Below are 19742 nucleotides of genomic sequence, written 5' to 3' on the forward strand. Positions count from 1 at the left end.
ACGAAGTTGGTTTTTATTGTTGCAATAAGTGCTTTATTTTAACAGCAGTAAGATAGGTGCTGTTAAAATATAGCACTTATTGCAACAATAAAAACCAACTTCGTGTAATTGTTACAATAAGTGCTAATATTTTGATACAAACCTACCCTAAGTTTGATAATATTTATCACTTTATCCCTTTTGCGGTCAATATGTATAGAATAGACCCACAGAACATAAGAAAAATAATGCATAATAAAGGTGCCGCAATTATTTAAGTCAATTAGTATTTTTGTTAGAATATTATTTACTACTTAGGACAATATACCTTTCCTTATTACGCTGGAGCATCGGAGTATAAAAAAATCACACGCCACTATTTTTCGATCCATCACTACGTTTTGTGCCTCTTTTCATGTGAGATATGCAATAGGTAGATTGCTATTGTAGCACCACTACTATGTAGGGAAGGGAGGGAGGGAGTGTCGGCCACGGCGACGGAATCCGTATAGCTGAGCTAGAAAATAATAATCATTGGGTAGGTAGAATGGTGTCATATTCTTCCGGCAGTGCACGCGATTCATTTGGGTGTTGGCTTGTTACTTTCAAATGAAACTATGACAGTTACAAAGTGATTTTGTCTTAGCCACAATACCAGAAGAATTTGTTCTACTTCTACATATTAAAAAAAAAATATAAATCAATGTTATCATAGTTACCCATAGTTACCGTAGTAAGTAAATAATATTAAATATTTTTAATCGTTATCATTTAATAATAATTATTATTTATTGGGGTTTTTGTTTTGCAACAGTGTGACGATAGTTAACAAGAGTTACCAGGTTCTGCCAAATATAAAAAAAACATCATTGTTTATTATTATTTATAAAACGAGATAGTGATCGTATTCGTTTATTTGAATACCTACCTAGTTATAAATCACTCACTATGGTTAAAAACCTGACAGAATATAGTATTTAGTTGAAATCGATATAATATTTCATTAGTATTGCTTGTTTTAACTCGGGTCCTCATTTCTAAAACAAAAACCCTGTCAACTGAAGTAATATAAAATCTTATTTTTTTAATGTATTAATTATTTAACATTAAATTTATCGTTTTTAAGTATCATTTATTACTTTGATTCTTTATAAAATAATCAATGTTTATTATTATTGATCTTGCAACCAAAACCGTCAGGCAACATTATGTTTGCATTCGTATTCAAAGCGAATTCAAATGTCACATCTTGTCAAAAGAAGTTAACTTTATTTTTACTGTCAAAGATCACTGTTTGTTTTTGTATACACTTTGAACTGACTTAAGAAATATCTATTTATGAATTAAAAATAAGATACATTCAAACGACTCAAGATGCTTCCAGAGCTGATACTGTTATTCAGTGGAAAACGAAAAAGTGGAAAAGACTATATCACTGACAAACTTCAAGAAATGTTTGTATTTTTGTGATCAAATTGTTTCTAATTTACGCGATAATTCAATAACTCCATTTAGCGTTATATGTGTGACATAATTTATTTTTAATTAGACTAATCTCTCTGTAAGTAATTGAATTATTTTACTGGAGAGTTATACAAGTTACCTAACCCCTGTTTATTTGAATCATTAAATGACTGTAAAGCAGAAAACGTTCAATTTAAATGTTGCATTCCGTGAGTTCCCTGCCATGATGTGTGGGCTCACATAGAAAGCTTTATACAGCTCGTTGTTGTAGCTCTGCCTACACCCTGACTGTGTCATTGATAGTCCAAGGATACGCTCTGCTCGAATGATCCCAGCAATCTTTCCATGTTTTTATTCATAATGTTCACCATGTTTCTGAGCCAAACATGACAACTGATCTTATTTGTGTTTTGGGTAAATGTGCTGCAGCTGCCGTCATGAGATTTTATAACTTTCTTTTTAGACCAAACCAAACCTAACCTAACCTACCCCAACCTAATATTACCTAATATAATCTTAGTTTGTGATAATGATGCATCAAAATGTATGAGAATTTCAAATTTTAAATTACTTAATAATTATTGGATCGAAAAGCCTATGCGCCGACAAAAAAAGGTATTTATTATAATTGTCTACGTGGAATAAACTGTTTTCGTAAAAAAAAATCATAAAAGCTCATGACGGCATCTGCAGCACAATTTCCGTGTTTTGTCACATACATCACAAGTGTCGTTTCAATGCCTAACGTAGCACCTTCGTTGGAACGAAACGACATTTGTTGTCTGGCACAATTCCTCCTTTTTTTCGATTTCTAGGCTACTCTCACAGATAATAAAGCACCCCAGGTATACGAGATTACATGTAAATTGTATGTATTACATTTCACCGTGGCATAGTTCGCCATGAGCTTTATCGGAATAGATAGCCATATACTATGCGGTCATCACTATAACACCGAGATGAAAAAATTACGCGTTCTGTATTTCTAATTTAATTACATATTTATTTCCTACTGTCTTTTCCTTGTATTTCAGTAGTTTTTATTGAATTCAAGAATGAAAACCTTCCTAACCTAACCTAATAAATAATCCAGTATATTGGCTATTTTCAAAATTTGGGTACTGTTCGTTTATCAGGAATACAGCGGAAAACACATTTTGAAAATAGCCGATAAACTGGATTATTTTTAGGTTAACCTAACCAAACCTAACCTAACCCAACCTAACCTAACCTAAACTAACCCAAACTAACAAATAATCCAGTATATCGGGTATTTTCAAAATGTGTTTTCCGCTGTATTCCTGATAACCGAACAGTACCAAAATTTATTTGTTGCTAGCTTCCTGTAAACCGACAAGAACCGTGTTTTATTTAGGCATGAATTTATCTCAGTACTATACGACCCAAAGACGTTGGACGATCATTAATATACGACCATAATATAATTCCAATCACAACATTTGACGGTGAAGTGTGATACGGCGAACTGCATACGTACAAATTTCCGAACACCGGTACACATACTTGTTGACCCCCACAAAAATTCTATTATCCACCCTGAATGTATTACAAGTTCTGTCTGGCCCTCTGGATACAACTATTTATTTTGTTTTCTCCTAATGTGCTGACATTTTCCTATTAAGGTCATGGTTTTATTAAAATTTGCTGATGGGTCAAATACACCCGATCCTCTTTTTGCACTGGGGATACGTTCCAAAGACTACCGTGCAAAACAAAACCGTGTAAAAAAAGGTAAGGTGCCCATACAAAAATGGTAGATAGGTTCCACTACTTAAAATCAACTCAAAATACGAAATTCTTGAACTCATAAATATATCGAATTTATTTATTATTTATACATAACAATACTTAGTTTTCGATTTCAATGAAATGTAGCATAGAGAAATAAATATATTCAATCAATGCCGCTTCTTGACAATAAACGTGCCCGTTTACTGCTGTTTTTCGCTGGCTATAAATCACTCATCGCTGGAAATATTTAATGACGCTGACGCCGAAGCACGCGTCTCGTATCGAACCGTGAAATCGTGAATATCGAAAGTGACTGACTAGTCGTCGCAATAGAATTGGTTTCTCGAATATCCGTTTTTGTCAAAATCGACCTTTTAATGCAGAATATTATTTTGTATCTAAACGAACTAGAACCATCCTTTTCTTTAAATCACTTTGTAATGGTAATGAATACATCATTCATATACTGTAAAAATAACTATTTAAATATTTCCATGTATTTAAATATAGGATTATGAAATTTGTTTTTCGTCTCCTGAACATTTGGTCTATTCGGGAAACCAATCCTACAGCGACGTAGTGGCGCCATGTATGTACGTATGTATGTCTAGGCGGCATCCGGTAACAATATATGTATGCACCAGTGGCGTGTGGTCCATTGCAACGCAATTTTTTCATAAAATATGTACATACATATGTACTTTTATTCTTTTTAGTTTTTTTAAATTGTTTTAAAGCAAAAAAGTAAATAAGTCCAAAAAAAAGCCGTGCAAAAAGAGGATCGGGCGTACACAAAATATTATGTGTTTACGATTTTATTAGTTACTTACAATTTTCAAACACAATAAATGTTTAAATTTTGCAAATGTGGAATAGGTGTATTCACACCACAGCGATGATACCAATAACTAATTAAATTGATATTATACAAAGTGTTAAGTACTAAATTTTGGCTTATGAAAACTTCGATGAAATTTGGTGCGTTTAAAGTAAATGTGTAAGGTTGTGGCGATGGGTGGCGGTAGGCTGTGGAGATGTGACATAAATAGTACACACTAAATTCTGTCTGATCAAATTGCAGATGATATTGGTTAGTTTTTAAAATTAAATTATACCCTGCCTAAACCAAACCGTAATAGTTTAGGTATAATATGAGCGATCCGACAAAATAGTCCACACTTTTTCAGTCATACTTGTTTGTTTTCGTTGAATTGAGAATCCATATTGCAAGTGATGTTGGTTAGTTGTTTTTAAAATTCATGACGCCCTGCCTAACCAAACCATAATCGATATAAAATATACTTCTATCTATAAAATATTTAAAATGATGTATGATTAATGGCATAATTTATATATTTTATAGATTGACGAATATTTTTTGACTATTACTATTATGGCTTGGTTTACGTAGGGTTTAATTGAATTTAAAAAAACTAACCAACACTATCTGCAATTTGTAGTCTTAGTTCAATGAAAAGAAATATGTATGACTAACAAAGTTTAGTGTGCACTATTTGTGAGAGATCTTAACAGCCTACGTCCACCCTTCAGCACTGATACAGATATACATAAACAAGAATCGCATAAATTTTATTTTTAGTATTACGAGGGTGGGTCAATAATTCCTTAGAAAAAAGCATTAAAACAGTTTTTATTTTTGTATTTTTTTTTATTTCTCAACATAATCTCCTTGGAGCTCAATACACTTGGTTAGACGTTTCTCAATTTTTTTTAAACCGTCAGAAAAATAAGTTTTCGGAAGGTCCTCAAAATAAGCATTTGTCCGATCGATGACTTCTTCATTTGAAAAAAAACGTTGTCCACTTAGCCATTTTTTTAAGTTTGGGAAAAGGAAAAAGTCACTGGGGGCTAAATCTGGCGAATACGGTGGGTGGTCGACCAATTCGAACTTCAATTCTTCAATTTTAGCCATTGATCGTAAACATGTGTGAACACGGGCATTGTCCTGATGAAAGAGGATTTTTTTCCTGTTTAAATGAGGCCGTTTTTCTTCAATTTTGTTTTTTAGCTGGTCCAATAAAGATGCATAATACTCCCCTGTTATTGTTTTTCCTTTTTCCAAATAGTCAACGAAAATAATTCCACGTGCATCCCAAAATACAGTAGCCATAACCAGGGACGGCTCTAGTAAAGGAGCAAAGTGTGCAGTGCACTCCCGTCATAGATTAAATAAAAATATATAGGTAATATAAAACCCCCATGTATTCAGAAAAATGCGATATCGAAAACTTATGCGAAATCACTCATTTTAAATTCCGCGCGTTTTCGAACAATGGTGACGCAAGCGTTTCAACACTTCGCCTCAGCCACCCATACACACAAATGTCGAAAAAACAATGTCGATGAGACGCGACCAATACACACGTAATAATTCCATCGATGCAGGAGCATTATTCGAAGTGTTCCTTGAATTTACGCACATTTTTCACGCATACATTTATAGCGGACAACCACAGCGACAAAAGAAATGAAGCTTGTAGAATCAAAATCACCAAAGTTCTATAAGACTACATGAGTCTTCGTTGGAAACGATGTTTTTCATATTCTTTTCATTTCAAGTACAGTGCACCGGCCGAAAGCACACACACATAAGCTAGTCATTTGGACTTTATACACAAACCTCACAAACCAATATGAATATTCCTACATATAACTCAGGCGACGCGTCGAGGTACAGTTGGAAGCCTAATTATTATAATGAAATGACGAACTTCATGTCGATGCATATTGTGTCAAAAATATAATCATATTCACGACTGTTAGTTTGGTTGATATAGTCTATGGGTTGATCGTTCGACAGTTGGGTTTATAATATAGATTTAATAGTATTTACAATGAGTACCGTGTATTCAGTTGCATATATTAAGGACAATCGTCACGATTTTTCCAAACGAATTGATATTAAAATGGCAGGCCGTCCTTTGCCATGTATAAATTTAATTCAAAAGTGTACAGTGAAATCGAAGATTGTTAATCGGAAATTTAATGTGCAAATGTACTCAAAAACACAATGGCTTTGCGGATGTAATATTCTTAATACCCTATTTTGTTTTCCGTGTCTGTTGTTCGGCGGAGATGTTAACTGGACGGTCCATGGGATTCAAGACTTGGTCCACCTGTCAGTAAAAATCAAAAAACACAGTGGTTCAGAAAAACATATTTTAAATGAAATGCAACTTGCAGTCTTGGGAGAAATAGATATACATTCACAATTGGATGCAGGGTACCGTTTATCTGTGAAACAATTTAACGAACGTGTTGACAAAAATCGTTATATTTTATCCAGATTGATTGACTGTGTGAAGTTCTGTGGTGCATTTGAATTAGCTCTTAGAGGACATGATGAATCTGCAGATTCAAATAATCCAGGTGTTTACCGAGGGCTTATTGACTTTGTCTCGGAAATTGACATAGCCATGAAACAGCATTTGGAGAGCAATAGTGTTTTTAAGGGTACGTCAAAAACGATTCAAAATGACATTTTAGATTCGATTCTAGAGGTGTGCCGTAACGAAATTAAAAATGAAATATCACAAAGCAAGTTTGTAGCTATACAAGCAGATGAAACAACGGACATATCTACTACAGAACAACTTGTTTTGGTCATAAGGTATGAACTACGCGGACAGATACATGAACGATTCTGGAAATTTATGACGCCGAAAAACCACACTGCGGCAGGTATTGCATCTGAAATTTTGAAAGAACTAGAAGTTCTCGACATTAAACAAGCACAACTAAATGGCCAGTGTTATGCACACCAATTGAATTTGATAATGGAAAGAAGTGTTTCAGCTAACACCATAGTCCGAAACTTTTTTGCTAATTTACGAGCGTTTCCAATTTTTTTTTCGAGGTCTGCGAAGCGAACTGATATCTTGAAAGAAATAGTTCATAGAAAAATACCAGCAGCACCAACAACGAGGTGGAATTTCAATATAAGAACAGTTACTGTTGTGCATACTTATCGCGATCAGTTAAAAGAGTGCATGGAACACATTTTAGAATCTGAAAATTTAGACGCCGATACCATTAATCAAGCTGGAATGTTGTTACGGTATTTAAACGAAGACAATTTTAACTATTGGTTAGATTTCTTTGCCAAAATTATGCCAAACTGTGATATACTTTTTAAACAACTTCAATCGAGGTCAAAGGACGTGTTGGAGATAAATATGGACATTGAACACTTTACGCGTGCTATACAATGTATTCGTCAAAATAATCATATGTCACAAATTCAACCATCGAAAAAACGTCGTCCCAATGATTTACCTCATTCTGTAATATGCAATGAAGTATGCGACATTATAGTGAACCAAGCGAAAGATCGTTTCGAATATAAAGGTCATTTAGTAATAGCCAAATTGTTTTTTAGTGAAAAGTTCCGGGATTATCATACAAATTTTCCAACTACAGATTTTAATACGGTAACCACATTATACGACATTATTGACAAATTTAAACTTAAAAATGAACTAATAGTCTTATACAGTAGAGAAGATTTCTACGTTACTGATGGAGCATTGTCGATACTTCAACTTTTCACTAATAATAATTTACTGGAAGTATTTAGTGAAAGTGTTTTTTTTTTTTTTCCGACCATGTCCGATCCTGATAGGATCATATGGGCCTCCACAGAGTGGAGGTTTGTATTGACAGATTTTGTTTTTTACGAGAAATGGATGTCAGCCACTTGCTCAACCTATTAGGTCCATACCCTGACACACACAAATTGAAAAACAATTTTTGTACTTGCCAGACCCAGGATTCGAACCTGGGACCCACGGCTTTGTAGTCCAACGCTTATGCCACGCGGCCACCGTGGGCGTTGTGAAAGTGTTACCCTATTAAAAATAATTTGTACAATTCCGATGACTTCAGTGGAAAGTGAGCGTTGTTTCTCAACTTTAAAGAGGGTTAAGTCATTTTTGAGAAATACCATGTCTCAAGGCAGGCTAAATGCTCTTGCGATGCTTAGTATAGAAAAACAATTGATATCGTCAATACCAGACTTTAATATTCGTGTTATTGACGTGTTTTCAAAATCCAAGGATCGGAGGATGGACTTCTTGCATAAATAGGTGAGTCTTTTTTGCACTCCCTCATATTCTTGTCACCGGCCGCCACTGGCCATAACCTTACCAGCTGATTTTACGGTTTTCGCCTTCTTTGGACATGGTTCGCCTTTCGCAATCCACTGCTTTGACTGTTCTTTCGTCTCGGGAGTATAGTGGTGTATCCATGTTTCATCTACAGTCACAAAGCGACGAAAAAATTCATCCGGATTACGTTGCATGAGCGACAACAGGGCTTTAGAGGCCACCACCCTATTGCGTTTATTGTCGACTGTGAGCAAACGCGGCACCCATCTTGCAGAAATTTTTTTCATGCCTAATTTGTCATGTAAAATAGAAATGACGCTACCTTTTGAGATCCCTGTAACCTCAATTATCTCACTCAACCTTAATCTTCGGTCACTTAACACCATATCGTGGATTCTCATTTTTTATTTCCTTTGCTGTTAACCCTTTTATATTAAAATGTTTAATAACAGCTCTAAACTCAATTTTCTCCATTTTTGTAAACAAGCAAATTTTTTTTTTAAATGTACGAGAAACACACAACAACCCGACCAATCTGATTGAAACTTCGCAGCATACTGAATCGGTAGTGCCGCTGGATGAAAACAAACCGCTTACAGTACTAGTCGCGCCACCTGTCGGCTTTTCTAAGGACTTATTGACCCACCCTCGTACTTTATCGGTACATTGAGATGTTGATGCCCTTTGGTGCATGTTAAAACACCGACACTGTGTCAAAGTACGGCAAACATTTGCAGGCCATGGGCCTTTCACAATATTTCACAATTGTTACCACATACATTTGCCTTGCTTGGTCCAATGTGAAGTTGGACATAAGAGTAAATATAACAATGCACCTAGTAATACTTACAAAATGTACATATTATTTTTCAGAATTGGCCAGGAATCATGTGTTATAGTGAAGATATCTGAACCAATCAAAAGTCACTGGGCCAAAACTCATGACTTGAACCTGACAGAACTCTTAAGCGACGGTAAATACAAGGAAGACTATCGAGTCATCATGATCAAATGGAGCGAAGAGATGAGAGACAAGGACTATGGCTGCTTTTGTAAGATGGCCTGCGATAATGGTAAAATTTGTACAGTACCTACCTACTATGTTTCAGCCGGAATCATGTTCTAGAAGCTCCCTTTCCACCACCAGAAATGACATTCCGGAACCTTTTGTTAGCACCATTATTTTTTTGCTTTAGTGTTTACTTAGGCCAGCTTGAACCTTTTTAGATCAACAGTCGAATGGTCTACCACTGAGCTACATAATTATATAGTACACTCTCAGTAATCCGCCGCTTGATTATCCGACAACTACTAGAATCCGTCGTTATTTTTACTAGTTGAAAGCACAAAATCAAGCTCTATAATTCGCCGGTATTCGATTGTCAAATTCAGTAGTCCGCCGCGTACAAGTATACAACGCAGATGAGACGGGTTTATTTTGGAAACTTCTCCTTCGTAAAACGTACGTTCATCGCGAAGAAAGTAATGTACCAGGGAGGAAAGTGCCCAAGGACCACATCACAATTATGCCGTGCTCCAATGCAACCAGGACGCACAAAATGAAGCTTTGGTCATAGGGAAAGTCAGTAATCCTAAGCCATTCAAGAATATCTGCCGCACTGAACAACTGGTTGTGTCAAGTGTTTTACTGTTTAATATTTAGTTAATAAACTTAGTTTATAAATACAGTATAACCTCGTTTTTACGTGCCCGGAATTCACGTTTTCCCGGCAATTGCATGTAATTTTTTCAGTCCCGATGTATTTCAGTACATTTAATACTCGCATTTACGTTTTTCTTTCCAGCGATTTACGTCAGAAATATTCAAAATATGCGAGTTACGCGCCCTTGACAATGATTGGGTTGTGAAATTTGAACGGCGTAAGGTGGCCGCGCGGCATAAGCGTTGGACTATAATGCCGTGGGTCCCAGGTTCGAATCCTGGGTCTGGCAAGTACACATATTGTTTTTCAATTTGTGTGTGTCAGGGTATGGAACTAATAGGTTGAGCAAGTGGCTGACATCCATTTCTCGTAAAAAACAAAATCTGTCAATACAAACCTCCACTCTGTGGAGGCCCATATGATCCTATCAAAATCGGACATGGTCGAAAAAAAAAAAAGGAAAAAAAGGTGTTTGGAGGGAAAACTCCGTGTCATTAGAACGGCGCACGGTGATTGGTCTGCGAGCAACGCTGTGATTGGCCCGAGTTCAGCGCATAACAAGGTGATTGGTCCATTGGTCGCCATCTTTTCATATTCAAGTTGATGACACTTTTAAATGTTTATAATAATTATAGTCTTGAAAGAACAATTATATAACAAAAAAACAAAAATGCAACAAACCAATATACTACAAGATTTTTTTAATAAAAAATAAAAAAAATTTCAATAAAAATTTAAATTGAATGTTGTTTTTTAATAAAATGTTATTTTTTTAGAAACATAAAATTTAAATGTTCTTTTTTTCAATACCCCCCTTTTACATTTTCTCTCCAATTAGGTTTTTTTTTTCAGTCCCTTAAAAAACGTAAAATAGGGGTTATACTGTATGTATAATTTAGTAAATACTTGATTTTGATTATACCTAAATAAAACCGTAATATGCTAGTACAAATTTCTCAAAAAAACTATTTTTACGAAATACATACTTATTTTAATTTTAACATACTTTGTATGTATGCACTATAATCCGCCTCTTTCACTAATTGGACACTTGTCTGGTTTTTGGGGTGGCGGATTACTGAGAGAGTACTGTATCAACTTTTGTTTTGTCCATCTAACTATTATTTTATTAGGCACACAGCATTATCCTTTTGTATCATCATTTTTTTTTCGACCATATCCGATTCTAATAAGATCATCATATTATGGGCCTCCACAGAGTGAACGTTTGTATTAACAGATATAGTTTTTACGAGAAATGGACGCAGCCACTTGCTCAACCTACTAGGTAGGTGCGACTCTGACGCATACACAAAATTGAAAAACAATTTGTGTACTTGCCAGACCCAGAATTCAAAACAATGCTATAGGCTGACGCTTAAGCCGAGCGGCCATCATTTAAACTTATTTATTTTATTCTAAATCCTATAGAACAGCGTTTCCCAATTAAATTTTGTCACAGAATAATGATTTTAAGCCCTTTCTCATAATGTAATGATAATTATGGTATCAGATTCTTTATTTATGATCTGAAATCATTTTCCGTAAAACAATTATCACTATTTCGAATAAATTTTAAATCCAACGTATGGGTTGCATGATTTCTAGGGGGTTTAATTTATATCCATGTTTAAAAAAATCGCCTGCAGTGCTATTTTATTTCACGCATAATAACATTTAAATTATGGGTAGCTAAACCGCGGCCTGCTGGGTGTCAACTTATGGCCCGCGGAGCAGTGAGAAAATAAAAATAATATCAAATGCTGCCGCTAGATGTGCTGATTTCGCAAATTGAGATTCGATATTGGCTCGCTCGAATTTGGATTCGCGTGCGAACATGCGCATACTCCCCCCACCCCGACCTCTCCCTTTGCCGCGCCGCGTCACTGAACATCAGCCAATCTGCGGCAAGTTTGCAACACTGTTGGAGGTGTGGTCGTTGTGTGCGTTATCGCCTCGTGAGATTTTCAGATCGACTTTTAAATACATATTAATAAGAATATAAGCTGCAATGACAAGGAGAAATATTCTGCATTTTACAAACATGCTCTAATGATGACTTCGCTATCTGGAAAACAGCTTTTTAGTCGAATGAAGCATATCAAATCCCGAGTGAGAACACAAAACACTGATGTGCATTGATAGACTTAGTTCTGCCACACAAAATCTAACTTCTCACTAAAATTTATTATTTTTATATTATTTTGTTTATTTTTTATTATTTTAAAAAAGGTCTAATCTACTAAATATGTTTGATTCTCATTTTGTTTTATTTTATTTATATGATAATATAATATATATTTCTTTTTTGTTTTGTATAATAAAAAAAATTCAGTTGTGCGGCGGCCCGTAGGAAATCTCATTTTTAGAATCTGGCCCGGCTGCTGAAAAAGTTGGCCACCCATGATTTAAATGTACGGAATACTACTGTTGTGACGTGTACTATGTATTCTTCGATTTTTGATTATATTATAGTCCCTAGGGTTCCGTGGAATAGCTGTTGGGAAACGCTCCTATAAAACATCACACAAACCTTAGCATTTGGTAGAGGGTCTGCCAAAGATTCTGGTCTGGGGGACCGTGTCAGGATGTGTGAGTCATGCACTAAATCTCTTGAAAAAAAATGAAGGCGATAATCATTTATGTATTTTTATACCAAGCGTATTTTTCATTATTACATTTCGATTTACTACTACAGTATAACCCCTATTTTACGTTTTTAAGGGACTGAACAAAAAAAAACCTAATTGGAGGGAAAATGTAAAAGGGGGGTATTGAAAAAAAGAACATTTAAATTTTATGTTTCTAAAAAAATAACGTTTTATTAACAAAAAAATTTAAAAATCATGTATATTAGTTTGTTGCATTTTTGTTATGTAATTCTCACCTTACGCCATTCGAATGTCACGACCCAATCATTGTCAAGCGCGCGTAACTCGCATATTTTGAATATTTCCGACGTAAATCCCGGGAAAGAAAAACGTAAATGCGGGTATTAAATGTACTGAAATACATCGGGACTGAAAAAATTACACGCAATTGCCGGGAAAACGTGAATTCCTGGCACGTGAAAACGAGGTTATACTGTATTTTGTTTTTAATTTATCTAGAAATATTACAATAGTACTATAATTAAATTTAATTTGACCGGACTGTTTGCATGATGTATGAGAGAAAATTACTTTGTGTGAGTTGTGTCAAATGCTGCAGTTGGGCTGCCTCCAGCTCAGGGGCAGGACACTAAGGATGTGTCATATTTTTTCATGTGTTTGAATGTAGTTATAATGGTAAAATGCTGACAACATGACTAAAGAACACAATGTGCATTTGAAAAAGAAAGTATTCCAATAGATTACAGTACGAAATTGATATTAAGAAATTGAGATTAGTTTAGATTTAGTACGAGAAGGATCATTGTTTATTTTAAGCCACTGTGACGGTTGCATGTAAATTGTACATATTACATTTCACCGTAGCACAGTTTGCCGTGAGCTTTATTTTCGGAAAGAGATGACCGTATACTACTCAGTCATCTCTATAGCACCGAGATGAACAAAATTACGCATTGTTCATGGAGCATTGCAGACAATAATGTACCTAACCTAACCTAACAAATAATCCAGTATATCGGCTATTTTTTAAATTTGTTTGCCGCTGGCTTCCTGTAAACCAACAAGAACCGTGTTTTATTTAGACATGAATTTTATCTCGGTACTATACGACCCAAAGAGAACCTTTGAAGAAGACCCTTTCACGGTGAAGTATGATGCGGCAAACTGCATACGTACAAATTTCCGGACACAATCATTTTGTACATTCTTAAATGGGTATATTTTGTGCTGTCAGGGATAACACATTTGGTTTGGGATTAACACTGTCTTATGATAAATAATGGAAATTTCGTATTTTTATATTTCCAGCGCGACCTGCAAAACTGTGGATTGTCAGCGACATCCGACGTAGAACTGATATAAAATGGTTTAAAGAGACCTACGGCCCGAGAGTGAAGACTGTGAAAATATCTGCAGATGATAAGACGCGGATAGAGCGCGGTTGGGTATTTACAGCGGGAGCCGACGATGTTGCATCTGAATGTGATCTCGATGGTGTCAACGAGTGGGATTTTGCCATAGACAATAACGATATAACTATGGACATAAAAAATAAACTGGCGAATATTTTAGATGCAATCGATTATACGTTGTCGGATTCTTGAGATTTAGAGTGTCATTTATTTCAATAATTAGATGAAGTAAAAAAGTCAACATGACTATTTACAAAGCCGAGCTTTTTATGTTGTTGGAATTTTTTTACACTGTATAACCATTGACTAATCAAATAATATTTATTTATTAATTCTTTAAATATAATCCAAGTAATTTGATGACTTTTTTCGTTTCTAGAGATTTTTGAATTTTCGAATTACAATTTTTTTTTTCTCGAGAATTGAAGATTAATTTATTGATTTCTTTATACTTAGTATACCAAAAATGATCATTTGAAATTAACATCTGCAATTTGTATTCTTCTTCTTCTTCTTTGACCATGTCCGATCCTAATAGGATCATATGGGCCTCCGCAGAGTGGAAGTTTGTATTAACAGATTTAATTTTTACGAGAAATGGATGTCAGCCACTTGCTCAACCTATTAGGTCCATATTCTGACTCATACACAAATTGAAAAACAATGTGTGTACTTGCCAGACCCAGGATTCGAACCTGGGACCCTCGGCACTATAGGCCGGCGCTTAAGCCACGCGGCCAAGGTCATCTTAGTTCAATGAAAAAAAATAAGTATGACTGACAATGTTTAGTGTGCACTATTTATGTCAGATCTCCACAGCCTACCTCCACCCTTCGTCACTACCAGGACTGACCCCATATTTTGGGAAAACCACACCGTGAAAGTCTTCAAATCACTTAATCAAGTATGGTTTTAGATATAGGTTTTGATTACGGTTGTAAAGATCAGCCGAAAACGCGTTTACGTAATTGAACAAAATGATATTATCGTCACCTCAATACTACAACTAGATAACTCTGATTTGGTCATTGTTGTGAAAATGAAATTTAAACTTTACTTGATTATCATAAATCTAGGCTATAATTATTATTTAAAATAAAAATAGCAAATTGTGCTTGTCTAATAATTGAGTCCAATTAAATAATGTTCAATTGTATGAAGAAATGTTGTACTTAGACATATTATTTTATTTATTTAATGCATTTATGGTTTTAAAGTTATCCAATATTTTGGGTATGGGTCAGGGTATGGACCTAATAGGTTGAGCAAGTGGCTGACATCCATTTCTCGTAACAACAAAATCTGTTAATACAAACCTCTACTCTGTGGAGGCCCATATTATGATCCTATTAGGATCGGACATAGTCGGAATATTTTCAAACACAAAATTAATAAGGTTCCCATTAACTTCTGACTTACCTAGTTTTTTCATTTTGTAGAGAAGGAAATGTAGAATCATATTCAAAAGCTATCTCAAAAACAGTGAAAATCATGTTGTCTAGTTGTAGTATTGAGGTGACGATATACAATTGGTATACCTAATCTAATGTGGTGCTGGTATTAATTTATTAACAGGGTATCGGTACTGAAAATAATCAGTAATTATATCGTTTTAAATAATTTATCAATTAATTTCACGTTTAAAAACTGTAATTGTAGACAATAATATTATCACAAAGCGTGGATTTGTCAAAAAACAATTTTCATCGGTGAAATGTCGGTTGAATGTAATGTAGTCCTCTATGGTGTTCAAATAAATCCGTGATATGGGAGCATTCTCTGCCAACTTTTTTTTGAATGTAGAATGCTCGCTTGGTTTTCCAATGGGATTTATCAATTCAAATTTATTTATTTACATAATATAGTGAAAATTAAAAATCAAAAATTCAACACGTTCACACTATGACATGATAAACAAAGAGATACAGTACTGTCTCAATAATTCGCCACCCAAAAACCAGACAAGCGTCCAATTAGTGAAGGAGGCGGATTATAGAACATACATACAAAATACGAGGGTGGGTCAATAAGTCCTTAGAAAAGCCGACAGGTGGCGCGACTAGTACTGTAAGCGGTTTGTTTTCATGCAGCGGCACTACCGATTCAGTATGCTGCGAAGTTTCAATCAGATTGGTCGGGTTGTTGTTTTTTATTTTCGTACATTTAAAAAAAAAAATTGCTTGTTTACAAAAATGGAGCAAATTGAGTTTAGAGCTGTTATTAAACATTTTAATATAAAAAGGTTAACAGCAAAGGAAATAAAAAATGAGTTGGATTTAGTTCACGGCATATCTGCTCCTTCACTTGCAACTATTTATAACTGGTTAAATGAATTTAAACGTGGTCGTACATCAACAAAGGATGAACCACGCTCAGGACGTCCTGTAGAGGTGACTACACCAGAAATGATCAATAAAATCCACGATATGGTGTTAAGTGACCGAAGATTAAAGTTGAGTGAGATAATTGAGGTTACAGGGATCTCAAAAGGTAGCGTCATTTCTATTTTACATGACAAATTGAGCATGAAAAAAGTTTCTGCAAGATGGGTGCCGCGTTTGCTTACAGTCGACAATAAACGCAATAGGGTGATGGCCTCTAAAGCCCTGTTGTCGCTCATGCAACGCAATCCGGATGAATTTTTTCGTCGTTTTGTGACTGTAGATGAAACATGGATACACCACTATACTCCCGAGACGAAAGAACACTCAAAGCAGTGGATTGCGAAAGGCGAACCATGTCCAAAGAAGGCGAAAACCGTAAAATCAGCTGGTAAGGTTATGGCTACTGTATTTTGGGATGCACGTGGAATTATTTTCGTTGACTATTTGGAAAAAGGAAAAACAATAACAGGGGATTATTATGCATCTTTATTGGACCAGCTAAAAAACGAAATTGAAGAAAAACGGCCTCATTTAAACAGGAAAAAAATCTTCTTTCATCAGGACAATGCCCGTGTTCACACATGTTTACGATCAATGGCTAAAATTGAAGAATATAAGTTCGAATTGGTCGACCACCCACCGTATTCGCCAGATTTAGCCCCCAGTGACTTTTTCCTTTTCCCAAACTTAAAAAAATGGCTAAGTGGACAACGTTTTTTTTCAAATGAAGAAGTCATCAATCGGACAAATGCTTATTTTGAGGACCTTCCGAAAACTTATTTTTCTGACGGTTTAAAAAAAATTGAGAAACGTCTAACCAAGTGTATTGAGCTCCAAGGAGATTATGTTGAGAAATAAAAAAAAAATACAAAAATAAAAACTGTTTTAATGCTTTTTTCTAAGGAATTATTGACCCACCCTCGTATGTTAAAATTAAAATAAGTATGTATTTCGTAAAAATAGTTTTTTTGAGAAATTTGTACTAGCAAATTACGGTTTTATTTAGGTATAATCAAAATCAAGTATTTACTAAATTATACATACAGTATAAGCTAAGTTTATTAACTAAATATTAAACAGTAAATCACTCGACACAACCAGTTCAGTGAGGTAGATATTCTTGAATGGCTTAGAATTCCTGGCTTTCTTTATGACCAAAAGCTTCATTTTATGTGTCCCGGTTGCATCGGAGCACGGTATAATAATTGTGATGCCGTCCTTGGGCACTTTCCTCCCTTGTATATTACTTTCTTCGCTATGAACATACGTTTTACGAAGGAGAAGTTTCCAAAATAAACCCCGTCTCATCTGCGTTGTATACTTGTACGCGGCGGACTACTGAATTTGACAATCGAATACCGGCGAATTATAGAGCTTGATTTTGTGCTTTCAACTAGTAAAAATAAAGCTTGGCCAACTTCGCGTGGTATGGTGTTAACCCTTTACTGCATGATTTTTTTTTTTTGAAAAATTTTATTTTTTCTTGGTGTCAAAATGCCTTGTGAATGAAGGAAAAATAATGAAAAAAATATTTTTCGAAAATTTCATTAAATTTTGTATGCTACTGCGTGGTGTCGCAGATTTATGACATTTGGAAATCTTACATTTTAGTATGACAAAATACAAAACCAAATGAAAACAATTATAAAAAACTAATGTACACACCTTATTTGATGTGTAGATATTTTTATTCAACCAATTTCAATCTTCTGTATATTTTTTTTTATTTATTTACAAATGCGGATTTTCGCGTACATACGAATTCGTCAACTGTCAAAGCAGAAATGCAGAGACTATAATGCAGAAATGCTTTATTTCTTGAAATTTCCAAACAAAATCGGTAAAGTAAGATGTTTATGGTAAAACAGTTTTCTAGGCATCGAAAAAGGATATTATTTGATAATTTACACAGATGGCATTGGCTATATCGAAATAGTTTGAAATGTCGCAAATTTGCGACACTATGCAGTAAAGGGTTAAGTTAAAACTGCGACTGTTGTGCTAGTGTCGGAAATTAGTATTATCTTATAAAATCGCCGCATCTTGATTCTCTATAGTACTTAATTGTTCACGTTACATTGAAGAAAAAAACATAAATAATTACAAGATAAAAAGAACTTTTTATATACAACGTTTTTAAATTTTCTGTTGAATTATTATGCTCAATATACTCAAACTTATACTTGATATGAAGTAAATAAAAAACAAATAAATATAGAATACTGAAATTTCATTTTTATTTCCATAGTAACGCACGTATATATTAATAATTTAGTTGCTAGGTCCACCCACTTAGCAACCAATAATAGTGGATTGGATTACGGATTAAGTAACTTTTCATACAAAACAGAGTTAACTGAAAATGAATTGATTTCTACTTAAAGATGGCTAAAAGTATTGAAAGAATGTATTGGCATCGTGTTCTGGTATATTCTAAAAGTTTCAAATGTCTAGCTAGTCGGGAAGTTAGTTAAAAATCGATTGCGAGATTTGTACTGGATAAACAACCACAGAAACAAATAAGAATAGGAGCTAATAAAAACGTAAAATGTCCTAATCGTCCCATAATACAATATTATTATGATATAATAAAATCGGTATGTTTTCTGTACAATGATATCTTTTCGTGTGACATACAATAAAATTTTCTACAAAATGGAACATTCCACATTCAATATACATTATCAATTGAATCCAAATAAAGTTAAAACTATCTCGCCGTAAACCAATTGACGCAGTCAACACGACGCGTGTTACAAAAGAACACTCCTGAAAGTTCATATCCCGGGATAATTATCTATCAGAATACGACATCTTATTTATCAGATTTTTTTATCGATTTTGATGTTAAGTGATATGTTAGAATAGCTCTGCAGGAATAGCAGAGTTCCCATTTACACCGCGTGTATGTCAGAAAAAGTCTGTAGCCAAATATAGATCTCTTCTGAAATATAGATAGCAAATAAGGTAGAAAGTCACTTGCCAACTCAAAAGTGTTATGCTTAGATTATTTAATAATTATAAGCGATAATAAGGAATTATATAACTTTTATTACTTTGGGAAGACTGTATAAGTTGGACCACGTTACGCAATTACTATACCAAATGCCGTTTTCTTGAAACTGAGTTAATTAACTTACTATATCGGATATTTTATAAAATATGTACGTAATCAGCTTAATTATACATCTCCCAAAAGAACTTAATCTCTATTTTTGACTGTTTTAAGTTCTATGAAATATATAATCGGCTCTGGTATTCCTGTGCATAAGGTGCTGACCTTTCATCCGGGGTCTCCAGGTTCGATCTCGATGAGGTCTCAATATTATGTGATTTTCTCAAAAGCCTG

The 19742-nt window shown here is 34.6% G+C and overlaps 1 protein-coding gene across 2 annotated transcripts; it reads left to right on the top strand.

Annotated features, from left to right (window-relative positions):
* Positions 1-1199: 1199 nt before the first annotated feature.
* Pmvk (Phosphomevalonate kinase) lies at positions 1200-14768 on the top strand. Of its 2 annotated transcripts, none has more exons than XM_085946139.1 (3): positions 1200-1433; positions 9195-9394; positions 13906-14768. In XM_085946139.1, exons 1-3 carry the CDS (start codon positions 1354-1356, stop codon positions 14199-14201), a joined length of 576 nt encoding a protein of 191 aa, XP_085802265.1. In that variant the 5' UTR covers positions 1200-1353; the 3' UTR covers positions 14202-14768. The 2 variants fall into 2 exon arrangements, with proteins under 2 accessions (XP_085802265.1, XP_085802266.1); XM_085946140.1 differs by lacking the exon at positions 13906-14768 and adding an exon at positions 10127-10199 and having other exon boundaries at positions 1214-1433.
* Positions 14769-19742: the final 4974 nt, after the last annotated feature.

Source organism: Rhyacophila brunnea, unplaced genomic scaffold (genome assembly GCF_057557595.1).
Source record: "Rhyacophila brunnea isolate RB1 unplaced genomic scaffold, BYU_Rbru_1.0 scaffold_19, whole genome shotgun sequence".
Taxonomy (NCBI): Eukaryota; Metazoa; Arthropoda; class Insecta; order Trichoptera; family Rhyacophilidae; genus Rhyacophila; species Rhyacophila brunnea.